Source organism: Colletotrichum navitas (genome assembly GCF_030913465.1).
Source record: "Colletotrichum navitas strain CBS 125086 chromosome Unknown LY79scaffold_22, whole genome shotgun sequence".
Taxonomy (NCBI): Eukaryota; Fungi; Ascomycota; class Sordariomycetes; order Glomerellales; family Glomerellaceae; genus Colletotrichum; species Colletotrichum navitas.
This window is the reverse complement of record NW_026850568.1, coordinates 396,332-418,669: the sequence shown is the minus strand read 5'-3', so window position 1 is coordinate 418,669 and position 22,338 is coordinate 396,332. Positions and strand designations below refer to the sequence as shown.

General features: G+C 52.6%; 8 protein-coding genes across 8 annotated transcripts; 4 read left to right on the top strand and 4 right to left on the bottom strand.

Moving 5' to 3' along the window:
• The first annotated feature begins 1,043 nt into the window (after positions 1-1,043).
• LY79DRAFT_168701 (uncharacterized protein) lies at positions 1,044-2,265 on the top strand. The gene is made up of 2 exons (XM_060551203.1): positions 1,044-1,500; positions 1,556-2,265. Exons 1-2 carry the CDS (start codon positions 1,143-1,145, stop codon positions 2,035-2,037), a joined length of 840 nt encoding a protein of 279 aa, XP_060415309.1. The 5' UTR covers positions 1,044-1,142; the 3' UTR covers positions 2,038-2,265.
• On the top strand, positions 2,191-2,974 carry LY79DRAFT_513272 (uncharacterized protein; the record flags this gene model as incomplete). The annotated part of the gene is made up of 3 exons (XM_060554473.1): positions 2,191-2,392; positions 2,447-2,842; positions 2,904-2,974. The coding sequence occupies 3 exons, from the start codon at positions 2,191-2,193 to the stop codon at positions 2,972-2,974; spliced, it is 669 nt and encodes a 222-aa protein (XP_060415308.1).
• Positions 2,975-3,881: 907 nt separating this feature from the next.
• Positions 3,882-5,862, top strand: LY79DRAFT_513286 (SRP72 RNA-binding domain-containing protein; the record flags this gene model as incomplete). Its single annotated transcript, XM_060554476.1, has 2 exons — positions 3,882-4,624; positions 4,680-5,862. 2 exons carry the CDS (start codon positions 3,882-3,884, stop codon positions 5,860-5,862), a joined length of 1,926 nt encoding a protein of 641 aa, XP_060415307.1.
• A 638-nt stretch (positions 5,863-6,500) lies between these two features.
• Positions 6,501-11,159, bottom strand: LY79DRAFT_513409 (Sec7 domain-containing protein; the record flags this gene model as incomplete). Its single annotated transcript, XM_060554486.1, has 2 exons — positions 6,501-10,513; positions 10,589-11,159. The coding sequence occupies 2 exons, from the start codon at positions 11,157-11,159 to the stop codon at positions 6,501-6,503; spliced, it is 4,584 nt and encodes a 1,527-aa protein (XP_060415306.1).
• Positions 11,160-13,151: 1,992 nt separating this feature from the next.
• LY79DRAFT_513459 (zinc carboxypeptidase) lies at positions 13,152-14,825 on the top strand (the record flags this gene model as incomplete). The annotated part of the gene is made up of 2 exons (XM_060554494.1): positions 13,152-13,742; positions 13,794-14,825. 2 exons carry the CDS (start codon positions 13,152-13,154, stop codon positions 14,823-14,825), a joined length of 1,623 nt encoding a protein of 540 aa, XP_060415305.1.
• A 270-nt stretch (positions 14,826-15,095) lies between these two features.
• On the bottom strand, positions 15,096-15,822 carry LY79DRAFT_513391 (MAPEG family protein; the record flags this gene model as incomplete). Its single annotated transcript, XM_060554484.1, has 4 exons — positions 15,096-15,180; positions 15,265-15,439; positions 15,549-15,706; positions 15,788-15,822. The coding sequence occupies 4 exons, from the start codon at positions 15,820-15,822 to the stop codon at positions 15,096-15,098; spliced, it is 453 nt and encodes a 150-aa protein (XP_060415304.1).
• Positions 15,823-16,726: 904 nt separating this feature from the next.
• LY79DRAFT_513302 (uncharacterized protein) lies at positions 16,727-18,644 on the bottom strand (the record flags this gene model as incomplete). The annotated part of the gene is made up of 3 exons (XM_060554479.1): positions 16,727-17,496; positions 17,548-17,727; positions 17,786-18,644. The coding sequence occupies 3 exons, from the start codon at positions 18,642-18,644 to the stop codon at positions 16,727-16,729; spliced, it is 1,809 nt and encodes a 602-aa protein (XP_060415303.1).
• A 319-nt stretch (positions 18,645-18,963) lies between these two features.
• Positions 18,964-20,998, bottom strand: LY79DRAFT_550731 (TFIIE alpha subunit). Its single transcript, XM_060557584.1, has 3 exons — positions 20,571-20,998; positions 20,425-20,520; positions 18,964-20,364 (listed from the first exon to the last, which is right to left on the bottom strand). The coding sequence occupies exons 1-3, from the start codon at positions 20,675-20,677 to the stop codon at positions 19,344-19,346; spliced, it is 1,224 nt and encodes a 407-aa protein (XP_060415302.1). The 5' UTR covers positions 20,678-20,998; the 3' UTR covers positions 18,964-19,343.
• Positions 20,999-22,338: the final 1,340 nt, after the last annotated feature.

Sequence of the window (22,338 nt, the reverse complement as noted above, 5' to 3'; positions counted from 1 at the left end):
TCCGTGAGTGTGGTGGATGTGGGGGGACAGACCCGATAAGACGCAACCTTTTTCGCAACTCTCAGCTTGTCGAGGCCGTCTCATTGGATAGCGCTATTATGTAGGTACCTTGTGCGCTCATGAACGCCGACGCACCCGCTAATATGAATGCAGCCCATCCCGTGCCTGTTGCATCATGAATACCAATCATGTGGTATCTCCTTACATGGTAGAACACACGATATGATTGCCTGAATTCCACGTGTCATCGCCTTGTCTCCACATCCCTTCATCACCTAATTCTCCTGCTGTGGTGGGCGTTAGCGAGCAGGGGTCCGAACCAAGGTGCCGTCCAAACATACGTGTTCGTAGTACCTTTGGTCCATCTAGACATCTCGAGCCATGACATGGGTGCCCTTTTATTTTCCACCCTCGCCTTCGCACCAAATTGGTCAATCTGTTTGTCTATTCTACTTCTAATAGACATGCGCCTTGGCTTCTTTTCAGTACCCAGGGACGATAGAGCCGCTTGGGTTGTTCCTGTAGACCGTCAACCGCCACAAGTTCATTTGTCATTTTACATGCATTGCTCGAGAGATCGCTGCGGATCTTTGCAAATACGGCTTATTTCAACAGTGTACCGTACACCACCCACTCTACTTACTTTTTGGGACCTTGCTCCTTGTGCCGCGATCGACGGGTACACCGTCGTGCTACGAAAATGCAGACGGCCGCCCAAGGACTAGACATGACAACTTCACATATGCACCACAGACGTCGAGACGCCCGCACCCGCTGTCGCCGCCCAGACAGACCCCATCGGCAGCCTGCGGGATACTCCGTTCGGTCAGGCCAATCCAAGGATGTCTAGATAATGGGACAATGAGACATATTTGTTGCAAATCTGCACCGTCCAATCATTTCTGCATACCTCTCACCTTAGGCACTATCTATGCGCATGTGTGCGATACAGGCGCTGACACCGCCAGCCAGACCCGGGCCAGGCCAGGCAAGGCTGTCTGCAACCTTGTTATCTTCACGGTTGACAAAAAGGATAAGAAGATTCATCAATGTCAGTCCCGTTCAGGCACAATGTATTATGTATTCCACTGGTGCCTCGCAAGACTAGGTGAGGGTTCTCGAGCATTTCATTGGCCAGTAGAATGGCGACTGTTTCCTTTGCGGGATCACCATTCACAGGGTCCCCGACAAACCCCTGTCAACACTTGACATCCAAACCCTGCATATCTCTTTGCCCTGTCCTGCCACACCTGCCTTATCAACAACGCTCAGCGGATACCAATCCGATATGCTCGATTGACTCACCGCTGGTCGAGGCCGCCCATGAGGGACGAAGGAGGCTGAAGTCAGATGCTATTACTACTAGTGCCGACTCCAGAGCTCAATTTTCAGACACATGGCGATACCGGTACAACAAAGCTGCATCTCGCCTAGGGGCGCGTCGTCTCGCGGCGGCCTGGCGGGTTCTTGTTTCGCCGCTATCAGGATGCAGTATTGTACGTCGTATCTAACTGCCCATCAACCCACCCGCTAAGAAAGGAAGAGAGGAAAAAAGGAAAAAAAAGAAGGAAAAAAAAAAGCCGTTCTGTGTCTCTCGACTCAATCAACAGAGCCATGACAGCAGCCATGACGATACTCTGCTTTTTAATCAACGAGGGCACGCCTTGTATATTCAAATTCCGGCTGCAAAGGTGCGATGCTCTGGTTTGGCTTAATAGCGAACTCTTGGTTCCCATTTTATCAAAAGAGTATGCACGCACGATTGCCAGTAACTGTGGACGGCCGGAAGTTTCTAGATCTACGGAAGGTTCCATGTGTTCGTCCCCGTCATCTCCTTGCGCCCGTTGGTTTTTTCGCTATGTTGTTTTACAGCTTCACTCACATGTCTATTCTGATCTCCGTTCTGAACGGCCCACGAGAGAAACAGATTGCGATCAAATGGTTGGCCAGGCGAGTGCGCCGAAGAGAAGCCAGGATAAGAGAATGCGGCGGTTGCAGAACCAACCACAGCACGTCTTCTCTTGTCATCGCTCCTAAAATTTCCAACCCTCCTTGTCGAAATGGGCGGGGAAAGAAGATCGAGATGGGCCAACTCATACCGTGACTCTTCCACCAAGCTGCGTTGTAGTGTTACTCTTGGCTGAATCCCAATCACTGGCTAGGCTGATTCCACAGAGTCCGCTACTCGCGATGGCTGGGTTTGGCGAAACAGTCGAGTCGCTCCTGGAAACATATTCCAAGTGTTTGTCGCTCCTGAAGGGCTTAAAAGGGACAAACAGCAGCAAACGGCCCCGTCAACTTCGGAAGAGCATCCGTTCCGATCGGTCTAAAGTTCGAAGTGTGTATTCCTCGCGACTCTCCATGTCTGGTAGTGATTTCGAGAAGGGTGATGGTGTGTATTTCCACTCGCTTAGTAGCGTAGCATTCTTCTAACACGAGACTACAGCTGCAGCGCGGTCCTCGCTGAGAAAAGTCATCAAGCGCTTGACGTCTGCTATGACACGGCTACTCCATCTCATAACGAGAGGGCAAAAACCTGTTATCGACTACCACTCACTTAGGACATTGTCCAACTCATCACGGATTGATGCTGTCAAAACCATCAAAGATCTCTCTCGCCGGCTCAATGCCACATCTTCGAATTCGATCTCGTCCGGATTAGGTGAGAAGAGCAAGCGGCAGAAGAGAAACAACCCCCTACGCAGAGCGTCCAAGCACAAGGTCAGGGAACCTCCTGGCGCTAAACTCCTCCGAGGACAAGATGGAGACGAAGAATCAGAAAAAGAGACTCTCATCGTCATGGACGCTCCCAGCCATACCCAGCAAGTGTATGTGAAAGAGCGTATGTCGGTAGCAACGATTTCGTCGGGAAGTACCAAGCTAGGAGAGATCACGTCGAACAGGCTCCACCGGCGGCAATTGGAGGGCCCAGAAGAGCCCGATGAGCTTACCGTACGCCCGACGTATCCCTTGAGACCATACCACCGACCTGAAGTGAAACGGAAGAGGTTCTGGGAAATATTTGGGCGAGGATGAGCCGGCTGTACTGGGAGTGTTCCGCCACCTTAAAAATTTGACCGCTTGAGTGGCTGCACTTTCATCAGATACAGCAGCAATGACCCGGGAAACTAGAGTTACGCGGATGCTTTGCAGACGGCCTGATCCCTATGACGAAATAGGAATCACGATCTATAACCGTGATGGATAGTACAGGTAGGAAACTATCGGGTTGTCATTGGAAGTACTTGTATGCCTAGAAACGGGTATACACCCTGTATGATAGGTAGAGCAAGAGAAAGGATGCAGCCTTCACAACAGAGTTGAGATCAACTACCAACAATATTGGTGAATCGATAAGGATGTTGATGAGTGATTTGGTGTGGCTCAAGTCTTTGGATCTAGTCATCGATCTCATCCCAGAGCCTCGTCAAGCCAAAGGCCCCAAAAATTGGAATGTGGGTTTGTCGTTACCGCTAAAATGCGATAACTTTGGCTCCTGTCAGGGCACCCTGAGACTGAAGTAGCTCCAAAGTATCGCGACACCCGATCTGGCTGGAGAGCTACAGGAGGGGCACCTGAACCGGCCAGCGCGTCACTTGTCTTGCCCCACCATCTATACCCCATTCAGTGCTCTAACCAGCTGCGGTGTGTCTTCGCAACTTTCTCTTCATTGATCGCTCTGATCAAGCTCAGCAGAGGCCAGCGACACCCGCGACACCAGCCGATCGCCTCAAACCCTTTCGTCGGCTGTCGCTCATCTTAAGCATTACGAAAATTTCCGACCAGAGCTGTGATCAACCGACATAGCATGCAGCATTGGTTCTACTGAGATCATAGATATACACAGCCCTCTCCCCGCCGCTCCTCCTCCCCCCCTCACGATGCCCTCAGATCCCGCAGCCAACCTCAGCGCCCTGCTGCGGGCAGCCTCCATCGAAGACCACGAAGAAGTCCTCAAAGTTGCCAACGCCACTCTGAAGGTCTCCAAATCGGACATTATCGCTCAACAAACTCGGGTTGTCGCCCTCCTTAAACTCGACCGCTTCGACGACGCCCTACGAGCTATTGCCGACGGCGGCAGCAAGCTCGAGGACGCTACCCTGTTGGAGAAAGCATACGCTCTGTACAAGACGGGAAAGCTTCAAGAGGCCCGCGAGATTGCCATCTCCAAGCACCAAAGGAGTTACCGTCACCTCGTTGCCCAGGTCGCCTACCGGGCTGAAGATTTCAAGGATGCGCTCAACGTCTACACTAGTCTGTTGGAGGAACCCCAGGGCGAGGACAGCGACCTAAAGATCAATCAGTTGGCTTCTGCCGCCCAGTTGGAGTGGAAGTCCTCCAACAACCTTGATGGCGATGACACGCACATCTCTACCGCCGAAGATGCTGAAACTTTCGAGCTCGCTTACAACATTGCCTGCCGTTCCATTGCACGTGGCGAGCTGTCAAAGGCCTCAACGCTCCTTCAGAAGGCTCTGCTCCTCTGCGAAGAATCCGAAGAGCTGTCAGAGGATGACAAGAAGGCCGAAATGATCCCCATTATGGCTCAGCAAGTTCATGTATACTCAAGGTTAGGCAAGGCTGACCAGGCCCTTGAAATCCAGAAGCGTCTGCTTATTTCCGAGTAAGTCACCCTCTTACATATGCCAAGGATGGAGTAATGCTAACTGATTGCGCAGTGACTGGGATGCCGAGTCGAGGTTGATTGCTCTGAACAACAAGTCGGCTCTTGCGAGAGAAGTCAACAACCCCTACCTGGCCCAACGTGAAGTCGACGCAGCAGCAGCCCTGAGCAAGCAAGCCAAGTTGTTTCAATACCAAGAGAGCGAGCTGAAGCGGAACAAGTACATCCTTGGTCTTCATTCTCAAAAGTTTGACGGTGTCTATGAGAAGACATCCCGCGCACTCGCCGACGCTGCACCGACCGTATCCGTGGACACCAACAGCCTGTCAGCCATCAATGCCACAGCTCGTGCACTGCGTCATTCCAAGACGGTCGAAGTCAAGAATGTTCTCCCCCTGCTAGAAAAGCGGCCTACGGATATCGGCCTGCTGCTCACGATAGTACAGCTCTACCTTGCAGCAAACAATTCTGGCGCCGCGCTGTCTGTCCTTGAGTCCTTTCTCCAGAAGTTGGAGAAGCAGGACACAGCAGAAGTACGCTTCTCTCCCGGGCTAGTCGCTTTAGCCGTTTCTCTCTATAGACAAGAAGGCCGCCAGAGCAGTATACGGTCGGAATTAGCAAAGGCTTCTTCTTTCTGGGAAAAGCGAGACGGCCGTCATGTCGACTCCCTCTTGCGCGGTGCCGGCTCAGAGCTCCTCAAGTCATCAGACGCAAACGATCTCATGGCAGCTGGTGCAGCCTTTGAGAAACTCTGCCAGAGGCCCAGCGTGGATCACGTAGCCACCGCCGGCCTTGTGGCGTCCTTCGCCACCTCGAACAAAGCCAAGGTTACTCCATACCTTAGAGACCTGCCTCCTATCGATGAACTCCTCGATGGAATTGACGTCGATCAGCTTGTTGGCAACGGCGTTGTCTCTTTCGCGACGCCGGCCAGCCAGGCTAAGAAGCGCCATCTTGACGTCCAGACGATTGAGACGGCCAACAAGAAGAAGCGGAGAAGAAAGCTTCCCAAAGACTACGTCGAAGGCAAGAAAATGGACCCAGAGCGGTGGCTGCCCCTGCGCGACAGATCCTCGTACCGACCCAAGGGCAAGAAGGGTAAGAAGAAGGCCAACGAGGCCACTCAGGGCGGCTTTGTTAAGGAGGAGACGCTGGAGCTGGCGGGCGGCGCGGGATCTGTCAAGGTTGAAAAAGCACCAACCTCGTCGTCCAAGAAGAAGAAGAAAGGCAAGAAATGAGGAGACGCAATGACCTCTCACCAGCTTCTTGACCACCCTCCCCCCTTTCGTTGATAGATCCCGACCATTTCACCAGGCTTGGCGGTTCACAAGTTACCAAAATACAAAAATTCTGATCCACCACGCCACTCATGCCACGCTCCTTACTGAGTACAAAAGGTCACATTGAATAAAAGAGGTATAGACCGCTGTGCGGTTGCTCTATGTTACACCGTTGGCCGCATACTGGCCCGCCAGGGCTTCCCCTCCGACTCCTCTTTGATCCTAGTCGCCTTCACGATGCAATGCCCAAAAGTCCAATGTCCTTTCCCCGCTTAGCCATGAATCCATGCATTTGTACGCATCTGCGATATTGTAAATCGACCACACCTCCGTTTTGTTGCGATTTTGACACTTAAAGAAGGTAGTAAAGGAAGACAGACAAGGTGCCCTGTCTGCCCACGCTGTTGTAGTGATATGTTTTGTGCCTCGTCCCATTTCTCACTTCAAATTCGTTCAGCACAGGAAACGGACACTGTGGCGTCCAAACCTCAACCGCTGTTAAGCCCCCATCTATGATCGATCTCTCATCGCCTACTGCCGCCACTGTCACTTTTAGACACGTCTTTATTGCCAAGACTGCGGCATATCTTGGTCATCTAGGCCTTGACTGCTTGTACGGGCGGACTGGGTATCCGCTGCATCTCCGCCCCCTCACCACCTCTGCCCTCCTTTTTTTGATGCTCCGGCGGGCTCGATGACTCGGAGGTCATCAAGGGACTCGCCAGTGCCACAGGTATGGGCTGCGGGCTAACAATGAGCTGCGGGCTCGGGAAAGACTGCGTGCTTGCAATGGGTTGCGGACCGTCTACGGGAACCTGAGTCTCTTCTTCGTCTCCGGATTCGTTCTCGATGGGAGGCAGTGGCGTACGTCTTCCCTCTGAGAAGCTGACTGCCGCTTCGCTCTCGCCATCAGAAGGTACCGATAGCCGACCGCCAAACATAGGCGGTTTTGGTGCATGTGCCGAAGAGTATTTGCGATGAAGCTCGCGGAAGCTTCTTGCTGTGGCGGTGCTGGCGCTAGCGGCCGATTCTCGTCGCTCATTGGGGACTGATGAACTATCCAGAGCATCGCGAAAGTCTTCGTCAAGGCTTGTTGGGGATGGAGGCTCGTCGCGCTGATCTTGCTTTCGGTGCCTCATACGTTCTTCCGGAGTAAGTTGCTGTAATTCAGAACCGAAGTTGATGACTGATGCCTTTTTCCCATGGACCACAAAACTTCCAGTGCCTCTGGTGAGCACGTCTTCGCGACCAGTGTCGTCCGAACCGCCGCTTAAGGGTATTTCTTTACCCTTTCTGCTGCGATGATGTGAGAGATGACCGGCGCTTTCCCTGAGTGTGCGTTGCAAGCTCCTTCTGATCTTTGTCTTGTCCTGTTTGTCGATTGAGCCTGGTGCGTCTCGCCATTCGGATGCATCTCCAGCCTCGGACAGCGACCTGGTCCGGTTTCTCTCCAGCAGAACCCTACCGCGTGAACCCGAATCGAGGAGACCAGCCTGCTCCAGAAGGACCCGCTCATTGGCGTCGACGTCATCGTGGCGATCATCCGTTGCAGATTGCTCAACGCCCTTATCCTTCTTTGGTGTCGAGTGCTGTTTCGGGCTGTAGAAAGTCGGCTCGACAGACGAATGACTGTGGCTAGAGCCAGGTCTTTCGTGCTGCAGGTGCTCCAATGTTTTAGATATCTTGGAATCCCAAGAATTCTGGTGCTTATGCGGACTAAAAGTCGCGCTCGTTGGCGGCGTTTGATAAGCCTCAGTGGCCGGCGATTCAGGCTCTGCCTGGGGCGTTTTGGATGATCCCTGAATCGTGGAGACAGCAGCCGATGACCGCCGACGTCTTCGCGCAACGCTGTTTGTCGTTTCTGCCCCGAAAAGGGACAGCCTCTCTCGAGATGGAGACACTTCGCGCGGGTCGTGCCCATTATGTGTCTTGGAGAGCGCTAGGCCCTGCATACTCTGTTCCTCGGCCAAATCTTTCAACAGAACATCTCGATGACACCGCGACTTCCATATATCCATGCGGATCCATTTGATCTTGACATCCATATGGGCCGCAGCTGAGAGGATCTGGTCTCTCGTTTTGGCTTGGATGGGGGACAGTATTTGCAAGTGTCGGGCGTTTCTCAGGTGAACCTCGAGCTCTTGCTCTTTCAGGCCGATCTCCTCGTCAGCTTTGGCAACTGCATCCATCATAGTCTGCCGCCGTTGCGCCTGGATGGATTCGGCCTCTTTATGATCAATCTTCCCGCGTACGATACTGACATCGCCTGTGGGAGTCTGGATTACTTGCGCAGAGGCCGAGCTGCCAAGTCTTCTGATGCCGCGCCGGCTCTGACCTTCATAGTTGCCGCCTACAACGCCTCGCATGCGCACGCCTGATGTTGTAAACGCAGCTGCATAATTGAGCTTGGCAAGCCAATCATTCATTTCCTCCTCGTTGTCAGCGAGAAGTACTTCCTCGACGTAGCCGCTAGGTTGAGAGTATTTGAAGGCATTCTTATGCTTCTTGTAGGTAGCATCGACTAGAGCAACTGCCTCCTTTGTCGGCAGGTACCCGTCCGGCTTGAACTCCGGAAGTGGTGGTTTGAACGTGATCGGCTCGCCATCGAATCCTTGTTTGACATGGGTCTCGTACTGGTGCATTAAGTTCTTGATCCAGGTGGTGTTGCGGAAGAAATAGAGTTGAGCGCCAGTTAAAATAGCCCCCCATTCTTGCCACGGGGACCTCGTCTTCTTCTTCTTGGTATCTTTACGCCACAAAAGGCCGACTTTGGTGATCTTAATATCAACAACGCCTTGAGCCGCCTCGGCCGGATTGGTGGAGCCCTTGTCATCGCGGAACGCATCTGGCCGTGACCTAGCCGACACTATTTGCAAGACACCAGTTCTGAAGAACGTTCTCTGCAGCTCTTTCACGTTGAGATCATTGGCCGTTCCCAAGTAGTTGTAATGATCTTCGAGTTCCATCACATCTTTGAGGCTCGGCCGCAAGATATCCAGCTTGCCGTCTATTATAAGAGTATAGGGATCAAGAAGCTCGCGGGTTGACCGCCTGGCGACAGTCTCCGGTGTGCCTCCCGGGAAAAGCGTCTTCCGCTTGGCCCTGTTTGCCAAAAGCCGATCGCTGCTGAGGTCTAAATCGTCCTCAACGTGAATGAAAGGGGTATACGTAATGTTGTCATAAAAACACTTCAGAATTGAATCCGAGACACCCTCTCCTTGGGTGTTTTTTAGATAGTCGGGCTGCTGCATCTTGTGCTTGTTGTTCTTGTTGAAGACATCGGTGTGTAAGATGAGGAGAGAAAAGGCGACGAAGTACGCCTGATCTGGAGAGGCATAGATACCAGGATTGCATTCGTGGTAACGATTCGCAAAAGCCTGAAGGCATCTGTCTATTTGCTGTGTTTCCTTTGGCAACTCGGCCTCCATGAGGAGCTTTCGGATGGCCATATCCATCGGGTATTCGAAGAAACTGAAGCGACGCATGTAGCTGCGGAGAACTGCTATTGAGAACGGATCGCTTCCTTTAGATAGCGCACTAGCAATCACTCCACGACTGAGGATCTCCTCGATCCGACCAAGGTATTTAACTGGTGTTTCGTCTTCCAACTTCTCGGGTAGAGCAATTGGTTCGCGCGCAATTTGCAAAGAGTTGTTTTTCGATGTGTTGGAGCCAGGTGTCGCTGGTGTTAAGCTGCCCTGCCGACCCTGGCCAAGATCAGAGTTTTGGCGCAAACGGTTCAGTCCGAAAAGGTCGCCGAAGCTCTTTCGACCAACTGATGTCGATGTTCGTCCAGTTCCCGGATCAAGATGACCATCTGTCGATTCCCTTCCGAGGGAGCTCATCGTCGATGACCTACCTCGGCGCTGTAAGCGGGTACGGGTCGGCGAAGACTGCCCTGAATGAATTGACCCTGGCCTGAAGAAAGCGGTAGCGGCTGAGGCATTTGGTTTGGTTGACTGGTCTTGGGCTGACGATGCTACTGAGTCGGCACACCCGCTGTAACTCGACTGAGGGCGCGATCCCTGTTGGGGACGCGGGGTGTTCTCTCGAGATGTAGATGCGGCATTTGGTTGAGATGCATCAAGCGATGAGGGTGTTGTCATAGCGCCGTCATTCCCATGCGTAAACTTGCCTTTCTGTGGCAGATGTGACAAGTCGAACAAGGGGGCTACAACCTTGTTCTTCCTCCGCGGCAGACGGAAGAAGCTGGAGCCTGGAACTGTCGGGGGTGAGTTGCCCGTCGTGTTTGGGGTGTACAGGTGCTCTCCCGAGCTTGCATCAGACCGCGATGATTCCGAGGCTCGGTTTGCGGGGAGAGATAGGTTGGGAATATCGTGGCGTTCTCCGTTAGTCGGCGCCCTCGACGATGACGGGCGACCAGGCTCTTCGAAAGTCACAAGAGTCGACCGGTTTCTTGAAGTCAGATCTTCCAACACCGTCTTTCTTTTTGATGACGATTTCCACGTCATGGCCCGGGCGCCTCCATCTTCGCTATTCCTTGGTATTTCACCAGAGCGTCGAAATCGGTCGGCAAGGCGCATGCGAGATTGCTTCTTTTGAGGGATCTGTAGTTCGAGGGTAGGGGCGGTTGTTATGATTTCGGGTGCTAGGGCTACTGATTAGCAAGATGATCATGCCAAGGGACACAAGCGTTGACTGGTAAAGGTAGTCTGAAGACAACTTACGGCGAGGCACAGGGGGGGCTTCTCAGCCTGTTGCTTGACCCTGAGGGACAACTGCGAGTCCGAGGCGTTGCGAAACCTCAATATAGAGAACCGGCGGTGCTTCGTTGTCTCGTCTTGGATTGGAGGGGTATCTGGTCGAGTATCTAGATCGTCGGGGATTTGCTCAGCAGAGTTGTTGGCTTTGCCATCGGATTGCGCGGGCACAGCAAGAAGGGTAGACTGGAGTTCCTGAATCGAGGCAGATACAGAGCGGCGCCGCTCATCATCATGCTGCACCTGCTCCTTCTCTAGGAGCTCCTGTTGCCCCTCCTGCCGCTGTTCCTGCGACAATGGTAACAACGGCTGCGATTGAGAGACTTCTTGTGGCTGGGGGTCGACTGGCTGCTTCTGGAGCTGCTGTGATTGAGGACGGTGTGGCTGCTGCTGCTGCTGTTGGGGTTCAGGGTGTTGAGGAGGAAAGTGCTGGGGAAGCGGCGGTAGCTGGGGCACAGATTCCATGTCAAGAATGGAATGGCGCCTCATGTCGGTCTCGCTGACGACGTTGCCGCGACGGCGAAGAAAAGGCATGGCGGCGATGGGTCATGGTTTGCCAGGGATGCAACGTCGAGGTAGTAGGGTGACGACGACGGTCAAAGTCCGGATGCTGTGGAATGCCGTCGGATCCGTACACTAGGCCATCAGCACAGCGTAAGGTCGTTGAGCAGGGCGACAGGACACATTGGCGAAGAGAATAGGAGGAGAAAGGTCGACACAAAGAGGAGGGTTGATGGGAGGGAAGGCAAAGGAAGGTAAGCAGGGTTGAGTTGAGATCGGATTTGGTAGGCGAAGACAGTTAAGGTAAGGTACCTTGTAAGGTAAGGTGAGGTAAGGGTGTTAGGCTCAGCGCAGTGCAACGCAAAAGACAGGACGACCAGGCATCCTACCTATCTACCGGTACTCTGACGAAGGGAGGTAGGGGTTCCAGCAACCGTATTGGGTGCGTAATAAGGCCGGGCTAGGCGAACGCAGGGTGCGCGTACCTGGACTTTAGGGAGAGCGCGGACTTGAAGGGAGATCAGCTGCCTGGTGGCCGAGGATCAAAAGATGTGGGACAAATAGGAACGAGAGGAGACGGGACTTGGAAAAGGTTTTCCGAATGACACTGAGAGGGAGACGAATAATGTAATAACAAAGTGAAGAGAAGAAAAAAGAGTACGGGGCAAGAGAAGGTAACGAAGGTATACTGAAGTACAGGGTAAGTGAGGAAGGAAATTATGGGAAATGTCCGGATTAAGTTGGATCAACAGTACAGACAGGGAAGACTGGGGAAGGGGGGGAAACATACATAGAGAGAGAGAGAGAGAGAGAGAGAGACACACACACACACACACACACACAGACCAATTGCTGGCGTTGTGTTTGGCGTCGCGGCGTCTCAGTATTGAGGGAGAATAAAAACAATAGTAATTAAAGAGGGAGGCACGCGTTGCAACAGGCTTTAGGCCAAGGTGCCTTGCTCCTGGTTCGTGGGGCTTTATTCCCTCTTTCTGCCCCAGAACAGCACGAAAACATGAACATTCAGGTCATCAAAACGCAAGATACAGAAACCACAGACATAGACATGCGGCGGAAAGATGGGGAACAAGTAGCAACATTCGCCCTCTGTCTTCCTAAAGATGGCGCCAGTCCCAACCTGCACTGCAGTAGCGGTCATCGACTGGGTTAAGTTGAGTACGATGTGATGTATTCGTCGAAAAATGTGTCACAGTCAGGCCTGGCGATACTTAGACCTGGGATGACGGTTTGGGGAGTGGGCGATAATCAGTAGGATAAAGCCTAGCCCGTTGCACCCTCACCCGTCCGTCATCTTACAAGGTAATTTGCCGGTGGAAGCAGAAATTGAACTATATAGAAATGGAATAGGAGAACTGGAACGAGCAAGAGAGACAGCATCTTGCTTGACTACGAAATAAAGCAAGCGGGATACGATATCGTTTCCGCTACCAAAGTTGGCACTCAGCAGGCAAGCTTGCAGCTCAAGAACTGTAAAAAAAAAGAAGAAGAAGAAGAAAAAATGACAGCCCGAGAAACCTATATCGCTTCGAGTTTTCTCTTCTTTTTTCCTTAATTCATCATCATCCTCATTGTCCCTGCCCGTAACCACATTCCGAGTATGAAGCGTTGCAAAGTAGAGACGACCGGAAGCGGTTGAAATGAAGAGACGGAGAGGTGGAGGACCGGTGAAAGGTAAAAGTGCTTACCGTCCGTCAGGTAGCGCAGGAGCCTACGCTGTCCATCCTTGCATGCCGACTCTTTGGGACGTTAACTCCAAGCCGGCCTCCCACCCAAATCCTTATCTGCTGCCCCATCTTCTGAATCTGCTGTATTCACACTCCCCAGCACATCATTGTAGCCCATCAGCGCAACATCACTCGAAATCGATTTGCTGCTGCGATTCGCCTTCCGTCATCACTGCGACCGCGCCATTCATCAAGTCCTCGACCCGCCGGGGTAGTCGGCGCTTGCTATATCTTGACTGCCTACGTCCATCAACCCACTTCCATCGTCATAGCCTTCGACATGCGTCCCCAATCCGTCATATCGCTCGCCGGCGTTGTCCTACTCGCCCCCATCGTCTCTTCCACTCGCTTCGACATATATTCGGGCCGCCAACACGAGACGTCGGGGCCAGGTCCAAACAAGGTCGATCTATTCCCTCTCTTGAAGAAGCTGCGCAACGGCGTTGTAGAGTTCGTCTTTGGCCCCCATCCCGCCAAAGCAACTACCAGCAGTTCTCATGCTAAAGCGAGTCTTCGTGATGATCATGTCAACGAAGTTGTTCTGCGCTTCAATCTCACTACTGCCGAAGAAGAGACTGCTTTTGCTGCCGCCGCAGCTCGGACGTTTCTCGACGTCTGGGCCTTCAATCGCGATTACGTTGACATTAGGATTCACAAGAGCGACATTCGATCCTTGCTAAGCCTCTTGCCCGTGTCCTTGAAGACAACCTATACAACTTTGATTACAGACCTGGCCGCTGCCGTATACGATACTTATCCGGCCATCGACACCCCCGCCCAGATACATCGTATTGATGACCGTCGGGCGAATCTGAAACCGACGCGCAGTGGGAAGGATAACTACTTCTTCCAAGACTATCAGAAGCTTGACGTAAGCGACTCGTGGCGCCTCTTTGGCAAGTATTGGACTAATTTTGACCAGACAATCGCCCAATGGATGCGTTTAACTGAGGCCATGTTCCCGGCCATTACCGAAGCAATCACCATCGGACAATCGTACGAAGGCAGAGACATCTTAGGGCTCAAAGTGGGAACGAAAACACGCGTGCCGGGAACTGATAGAAGAAAGACCGTTGTCGTGACGGGCGGGATGCATGCGCGCGAGTGGATATCTACGACCACTGCAAACTACGTCGCGTGGTCGTTTATCACGGCCTTTGGCCGGGAGCCCATGATCACTAAATTGCTGGAGCAGTTTGATTTCGTATTCATCCCGGCGGTCAACCCCGATGGTATCGAGTATACTTGGACAACAGATCGACTGTGGCGCAAATCTAGGCAGCAAACGGGCATGTCATGGTGCCGTGGTTTCGACCTGGACCACGCCTTTGGCTACGAATGGGGTGATTTTTCGGAGAACGACCCGTGTTCCGAAAGCTACGGTGGTAAGGAACCATGGCAGGCTACTGAAGCCGCCGCGTTGGCTACATGGGCAAAGAATGCGTCCCGGGAGACAGCCGAGTTCATTGGTCTCATCGACCTGCATTCGTATTCGCAACAGGTTCTTTTCCCATTTGCCTACTCCTGCAATGTGGACCCGCCGAACGTCGAAAACCTCGAAGAGCTCGCCGCTGGACTCGCTAAGGCGATCCGCCTGTCCAACGGTGAGTTGTACTCGGTAACATCAGCGTGCGAGGGTGCAGTAGCAGGCCGCGGCTCCAAAACAGGCGCTAGTCGTATCGAGACAGGTGGTGGTTCAGCCATTGACTGGTTCTATCATGAGTTGCATGCGCATTACAGCTATCAGATCAAGCTGAGGGACACAGGAAGCTATGGCTTTTTACTCCCCAAGGACAACATCATTCCCGTCGGTGAAGAGATATTCAGTGCCATGAAGTACTTTGGAGATTACTTGCTCGGCAACAACGGGATAGAAAAGTCGATTGGAACTGCAATTCCGACATCGGGAGAGCCTGATCGCAGCTTAGAGCTTCGGCGTCTGAAGAGGAAGTGAGGCAGTTCTTTTGTCGGTTAGTATGGAATTCAAAGGCGTTACAGCGACGGTGGCTTAATGCCATTAGGCACGATTATTCATGTTGGTACGCAGCGATCGGTAGGCAACTTGTATATACGTTCATTCACTCGGGAAGTGGTTGATCGGGTGACTGTCAAGGCACGCGTTTGCACTTGATGTTTCTTTGTTATAGGCTCTGAAACGACAGCTATGAGAATATGAGAGTAAATATATGTGCCGAGTTGAGGCACCCTCTCAAGGTAAGCGGCTTTACCATTTCAAGATCATGGACATGGAAGTGTAAACGGCAGTGAACTTGAGAATCGTGTCAAAGAGGAAAGACCCAATGGAGCCACTGGGTTGATGAAATTGTTAGTACGCTACTTGGGCAAGATGCCTACAGAGAACAACGTCAGAGGAGCAAGGGGCCTGCACTTACCGGGTGCGACCCTTGGGGCCGGCGCCGCTCGTGTAGCCAAAGGCATAAATCATGCGCGAGATGGCCCAGCCGGCGCCGAGAATGGCGCTGGCGACGGGGAAACGGAGGCCTGATATGAGGAGGGCTCCTAAGAACGAGGGCTGGTTCTCGGTGAAGTTGGCGTGAGCGCGTTGGGCTGTGTGTTCGTATGTTAGTCTCTGGACTCGGATATGGCTGAAGGATATATTTCCACCCGTGTATGAAGGCACGGCAGGGGATCTGGCCATCTAGGAGAGGAGACGAACCGCAGTTAAACTGGTAGGCCTTGGGGTCCTTGGCGGCCTGCTCATTGGAGGCGTAGGGGGCCGGGTAGACGAGGCCGCTGGCCTTGCGGTACTTGCTCGTCAGGAGGACGTGGGTGGTGTTGATGAAGAAGGTCGAGGTGGCGACGAGGAGGACGTAGCTGGCGCGTGCGGTTAGTCAGCCATTGGCAGGTTCAGAAGGGGACAATGGCCTTGGAAGTGCAGAAACTGCCGTCACATACCCGTACTCGTTAGGGACTTGGAGTGTGAGAGACATAGTGACGAGGTGTATGTCGATTTGGGTTTTGATGTGGGTTCCGGTTTGGAAAGCTTCTAGGGCCGAGAACTCGAATTGACCGAACTTGTGAGGAGGGTTCTATGTGGTTCGAAGGGGCGAATACGGTTACAGAGATGCGAACTGATATTGGAAGTGGGGGGAAGTTTGGTTTGCAGGACAAAACAAGAAACCAAAACAAAAATGGAAGCAGACACTAGCTCTTATATTTTGCTTCCCAAGCTATTTGCGCTCGAGACGCGAGGTGTTTTGGTCCAATGCTCTTCTCTGTTTGGGGGTGGGGTGCGCAGCCTGGCACCAAAATGTCCAGGCTTAAACACATACACTACTACGGAACCGAACCTTGTGCCGACGGTATGGAAATTCGCCGACGGCAGCTTGTTGATCGTGAGGCGGTCAAAACCAAACTCCGACCGCCGATGATTGCTCTCCAGAATCGGCGGACTTTGCGGCGGACTTTGGCTCATTTCACTAATTGAACGGAGACTGTGGCCTCCAAGCCCCTTTTACCCCTGTAAATTTGGCGTCAACGCTTGCCTGCCGGGAACATGAGAACCAGCTTACAATGACGAGACCGTGGGTGAGGTTACTCACGGAGCCAGATTGACCTTGAAGGCGGTGATATATGCCAGGCCGCGAAGTTTAGTTGACCGCGCTTCAGAGCGTCTGGAGCGCTTCTCTCCCAATAAGATGGCGGCGGAATCCAGCACGCCATTTTAACTCCCGCTTCACATGCCGTTTACCACCAGGGCCTTGCGCCAAGTTAACGACGTTATCTGTTCAGCCAACTGTTGTACAATGACGGGGTTCTTAGGTCCCGGCAGCTCGTCATCGTTCTGAGAGGTCCGGATTGACTGAGGGTTGTGCTCGCAAGCAGTACCCATCCTCATCCGGTGCACCTATCCTCCGGTGGGACATAGTCGAGACCAAGCCCCTTAAACACTCTTCTTTCGGCAGTCAACATATCGGGGGTTTCCCCAAGCTTCCCACCCTCCAGGTCGATCCAGCTACCATCTTGTCGGTTTCGGATGCCGCTGCTGTCGAACTTGAAGCCCTTCTGCTTTCTGCAGTAACGACGCAGGTCTCGCTGAAACGTCATGTCTCCGCTCCAGCCCAAGACTGCACATCCAGCCGTTTTCCATGGGCTGATAACTATATCTACCCGCCGATGCGTCCTCTCCTCGGCTTCGCTGGAGCATGCCTTACTCTTGGTCTCAGGCTTCTGCCAGACCACGAGGGCCTTGTCAAGGGTGTCAAAGCCGCTTCCTCTTGACTCGTTATCCTTCCAACTGACGGGCCGCTGCCCACGCTCGCTGTTGTGGTTACTCAACATGAGCGAGTGTGTGATGTGTTGACTCTTCTCCAAGCTCACAACCAACTTCTCGATAATGTGCATTGTAGCAGACTCGTCCGGATGACTGATCACCACGTCTACATCACCGCTGCCCTGTTTGCCACGCCGATAACCCCCCACGATGACCAGTTGAAATCCCAACTTAATCTTCCGGACATGTGCCAAGATGGTGTCAGCAATATACCTGACTTCGGTTCGCGGTATTTTGAGCTTGAACTCGTCGTAGTATTTGACGCCAATCTGCTGGACGCGGCTCAGGCTGTCCCAGCCGTGCTCGACGACATCATCCAGGTCTCGCCATCCTGTAGATGCTTGTCAGCAAATGGACGCTGCCGTTCCAAACTGCAACATACCCCTGCTATAAAAATCTCGAGCCGTAGTGTCACCGACTCCCCAGATATCGTAAAACGTTTGTATGACTGACAGTTTTGAATCTGCCTGAGCTTCATCTGCTTCACGAAGCCTACCGGCCTTTTTCCACTCATGCCACAGCTCAGCGATCTTAACTCCACAGCCAGGGAGTCTTGCAACTTCTGTATGGTATCAGCATTACCTATCCTGTTGCACTTGAGACGGGAGACACATGCTCACCTTGTGGAATGGTAATCAGATAAGGATATGCCGATATGGTAGCTATAGACGTCGAGTAGGCCCTGACACCTATGTGATCGCCCGCTAGGTTCCGTGCAGTCCGTATCTTCTTCAACTCATCGATGAAAGCGACATTTGGGGGTCTAACAGGCGTCGCCCGTTGACAGGCGAAAGTCGTTCCAAGAAACGACGGTATAGGTGGCAGCTGAAGAACCAAATCGTGCTCTAATGTCGTTTGCCTGATCAGCGAAAGCGGTTTTCGATGTACATCCGTCGGTGATTTGCCTTCTTTCCCCCCGAAGCGGATAGTGCTTCGCGTCTGCGAAGTATCGCCGGCTGCAGCGCGTGATATTATGCCACCGTCCTTCACTGCGACAGGCGTCTCGGGTGAGTTCTTCTTGTAGCCTTCATAAAGAAGATAGCCACGAAATGGGACAGCCTTATTCTGTTCCAGAGAGTCTGTGAGCCACGCTAGCTTCACGACTTTGACGATATTGGTGTTACCGGGCCGATGCGCCATAGATGAAGCCTCTATGGAATGCATCGGAATTGATCCGCATCTACTTTCATTTCCAGTGTTCAAAGTTGAGTCGCCGTCGTTCTCAGATGATGTCCTCTTGCGCTTTCGAGGCATCCTGACTAGTGACTTGGCGACATCATCCACACCTACAGGATCGGTATACACCTGTCCGCGCCTTAATTCGAAAAGAGCCCGTTCCCGCTTGAAAATATTGCCAACGATGATCTCGGCCTCCTTGATGTTGTATGTCAGGCTTGAAACCTTCCCTTTGAGGTCGCGCAACTCTTCCGGCTTCAAGTGAGTGGCAAGAAGGTAGACGGGTGGAAGGTCAAACCCCATCTTGATCGTAGTAATCCGCAGTGGCGCGTTTGCCGTCACGGGCGATGAAAATGTCGATCCAGAAAGTAGTTCGCTCAACGTTGTTGGCCTAGGCTTACAGTCAGCCGGCTTGATGTTTGTTTTTCGTTTGATACTGAAGTGAGCAGAACACCTGAATCGTTGCCAATATAGGTTTGAAGTGCAAGCCAGCGGTGTAGGTCCTAAACGAATTCGCGTTACTTAACAATAAAGAGCTGAGAACTTTGTTAGTATCTTGAGTGAAACTTCTCCTGCCACCGCTGGCGATTTCGGGTCGCCTCTGAGGGGTGAAGCTTGTTGTGGGATCAAGGTGGCGGGACCCACGACTACTGGTCGATCGAGTATGTCGTTTTGTGAGCAAATCATCCCTTTTGCTTGGGCGGTGACATCATTCAATCTTCAAACACTCCACACGCAATGTACCACTGTCGAAGCGGCCGGCTTGCCAACATCTGAACGAATCTGCGTATTTTCTACTCTCGAATCGTCAAGATGGGGTGAAAGGATCATTCGTGGTGGATTTTGCGGTGGAATCGCGAAACTTGTTTAATGAAGTCTTGCAACAGGGGAAACCAAAAGGTCTTAACCCATAACAGATGTACATCGTTGCATTCTGCCTTCCCGATCACCAACACCCCAAGGCAAGGGGAGGATGCATACCTCTTAAAAAAAGCATTGCTTCTAGACGTCTTCAAATTCCATGTCTTCATCACTCTCCCCATCCTCCCCATCCACCGGCGCTTCCACCTTCACCTTCTTGACTACTCTTTCTTCAGAGTCCGGTGATGGCTCCGTCTTGATAGCTGGAGCTGAAGTCGCGACGCTTGGCGTCACATCCTCAAAAGTATCCTCGTCATCGTCATCATCGTCCTCTTCCTCCTCCATTGCCCTTGCCGCTTCAGCCTCTTGCTCAGCCTTGAGCCGAGCAAAGTAGTCGTCCAGTTCTGCATGTTCTGGGTTGTCTGCTGACCTAACCACAGCGTCCTTGTCGTCCGTTTCCTCGATCTTGGTGGCAGGTGTCGGGCCGGCTTGGGCTGAGAACGACTCGCCGGTGACAGTACTATTCGACATCCACGAGGGGAGTGCGTTCTGCTGTGCGACCTTCTCTTTGCGCGCCTTCTCTGCGGCCTTCTCTGCCTCCGATGGCCCATCCGATGTAGATATACTGACGGACATCGACTTGGGACCGACGTTATCAAGACCCTTGACTGATGTCGGTTGCAGGGAAGAGACGGGTATGGTAGTGACGGATTGGTAGCTTGCGTCGCGCACGACGGGTAGGGCTTTGCTAATCGCAATATCGAATGTGTTGTCCGGTACAACCATCTCGTCAATACGTGGCAGCAGTTCGGTGATAAACTTGAATTGATTGTTCAACCGGGTTGATTGCTCGTGACCGGCTGAGTTGCGCTCGAGATCGTGGGTGAGGGGAGCGCCGCAGCGGTGACAGACAAAACCCTCGGGGCCAACGTTGTCGAGTACCTCCATTTGGGTCCATTCCGATTTGCAACGCCCGCAAAAGTACTCTTTGCGTTCGCTCGCTGGCACGGTGGTGCCTTGAATCTGCTTGTCGACGGTGTACACACGCCACTTGATGGCATCGATGGTCTGGCGGTAGTCTATGTAGTAGTATGTTCGGTTGACGGGTCGGGGTTTCGCCTCGGGGTTCTTGGGGTCTTCGCGATATTCCAGTCTCGTGTAACTAAACGGGGCCCGATGTCAGCACCGAACGGAGATTGCAAAAGGTAGGCGCAAGGCTTACACAGCAAGAAAGCGGTCCTCTCTGAGCTTTCCGCATGCCTTATGAAGATCCTTTGTGTTCGTCGCCATCAGGTAAGCCAAGTCATCGTCTCGAAGCCTGTCGCAGGTCAGGAATATTGCGCAGCAGCTCGGAAGTGCGAAACGCACGCAGAGTGAATGATCAAGGCGTCAATGATCAGAATGTGGCGGGTTTCGTAGAAAGCACGCATAACAGACTTGACGAGAGTCTTTGCGAGATCCAGCGGCTGAGCCATCTTATAATCTTGCTACTCAATACTGCCAGGTATGAGCTGGGGGGTAATATGCAAAGATTGGACAAGACGGAGGCGGACGATATTTTTGGCTATTTCAAAAAGCGATGTCCATGACAGGTGTGATGAGGAAGCGGCGACTTGCGACTGCGCACGCCACCTGCGAAACTATAAGGTTCTCTCCCCGGCACGGGAAAACAAAAGAAAGGGAAAGGTTTGGTTTATGTGATAGAGGCTAGGGGCATTGCCTTGAGAAAGAAGAGAGATGAATGAAGCTGATGCTGGTCTTCACGAAATCGCAGTCGCATTGAGTCTTTGGATCGGGGAAAAGGCCCTAGTAGTACTTAGCGGCCGACGGAACAGAGCTGCAGATAGGTAGCTCTTCTACAGGCATCCATGCACCGCGATGGGTCGCTAGGGTCCCTTGAAAGATACGTACCGACATCCGCCCTCCCTTCCCACCGCGGCGTCCTCCTCTGGTCCAATCTTGGCTGTCAATTCATTTCACTACATCTGCCTGAATGCCGAGTACCTGTACTGTGAGCTCGGCATTAGCGCGGGTTGAGGAGTCAAGGACAACTGAGGAAAACAATTCATTATGATGGCTCAAATAACAGAAGAAAAAGACCATTCATGAAATAAAGTCAATATTCCACCGGTCGGCCGTATCACAGTCCAAACTCCGATTGCAACCCTGCCAGACCACGGCGTGGCCACAACGCGCTAACCTTGAACCGTGTAAGGGAAAGGAGAGATACATGATGTGAAGTAAACGTTGAGAGCACACTCTCACTCCTCCACACAACCCATGACCGCTCAAAAGCCAAGAACGCAGGGCTGGTATCGTGACTCGTCTCTTTCCCTCCCCGCCCCTCCATCCCGCAAAGGCAAGTCCCCCCTTCTCTCTCTCTTTCCCACATAAGACGTCTCGTTATCTTGTCTTCAGTACTACGCATACTTTCGAAGCTGTGCTATTGTCAGTATCCGGGTCATAGCATACACGGTTGCATTAGCTTACATCAAGTGTGAGTGTCCTGGAGCTGTTGACTTCCTGGTCGCGGTATACGCCAACCAGACTCTCGCTGTCTTGAAACAAGCCAGTCTTGAGACTGATAACGATAAACTGCATGCCAGGTCCAGCGTGCTCCCGGATATACTTCTTGATCTTGTCGACATTGGCATTGTCTAATGCAGCATCGACCTCGTCAAGCACAAAAAAGGGACTGGGCTGGTAACTGTGGATGGCGAACAGCAGAGCCAGCGCAGCCATTGTCTTCTCACCTCCGGAGAGGTGCTCCATGTCTCTGAATCGCTTCAGCGGCGGCATGGCATGGTACTTGATGCCCGACAGGTAGGGTGTGTCTGTGTCCTCCTCGATATCGAGATAGGCTTGACCGCCCAAAGGGTACGCTTCTGATCGAGTGAGGTCCTTATAGACATGCGAAATTTGTTCCTGGATATGCGTAAAGGCCTTGTTGAATAGCTCGTACCGCTGGGCCTTGACGTGGTTGAATGCATCCCGGGCCGCCTTGAGAGCTGCCCTGGATTCCTCGAACTCCTTTTCCGTATTCTTCAATCTCGACTCAACGCTCTCTAACCTCTCAATTGCCCTCATATTGGGGTTGAGCTTCTCAAGCTCTGAGGTCAACGATGCGATTTTGTCC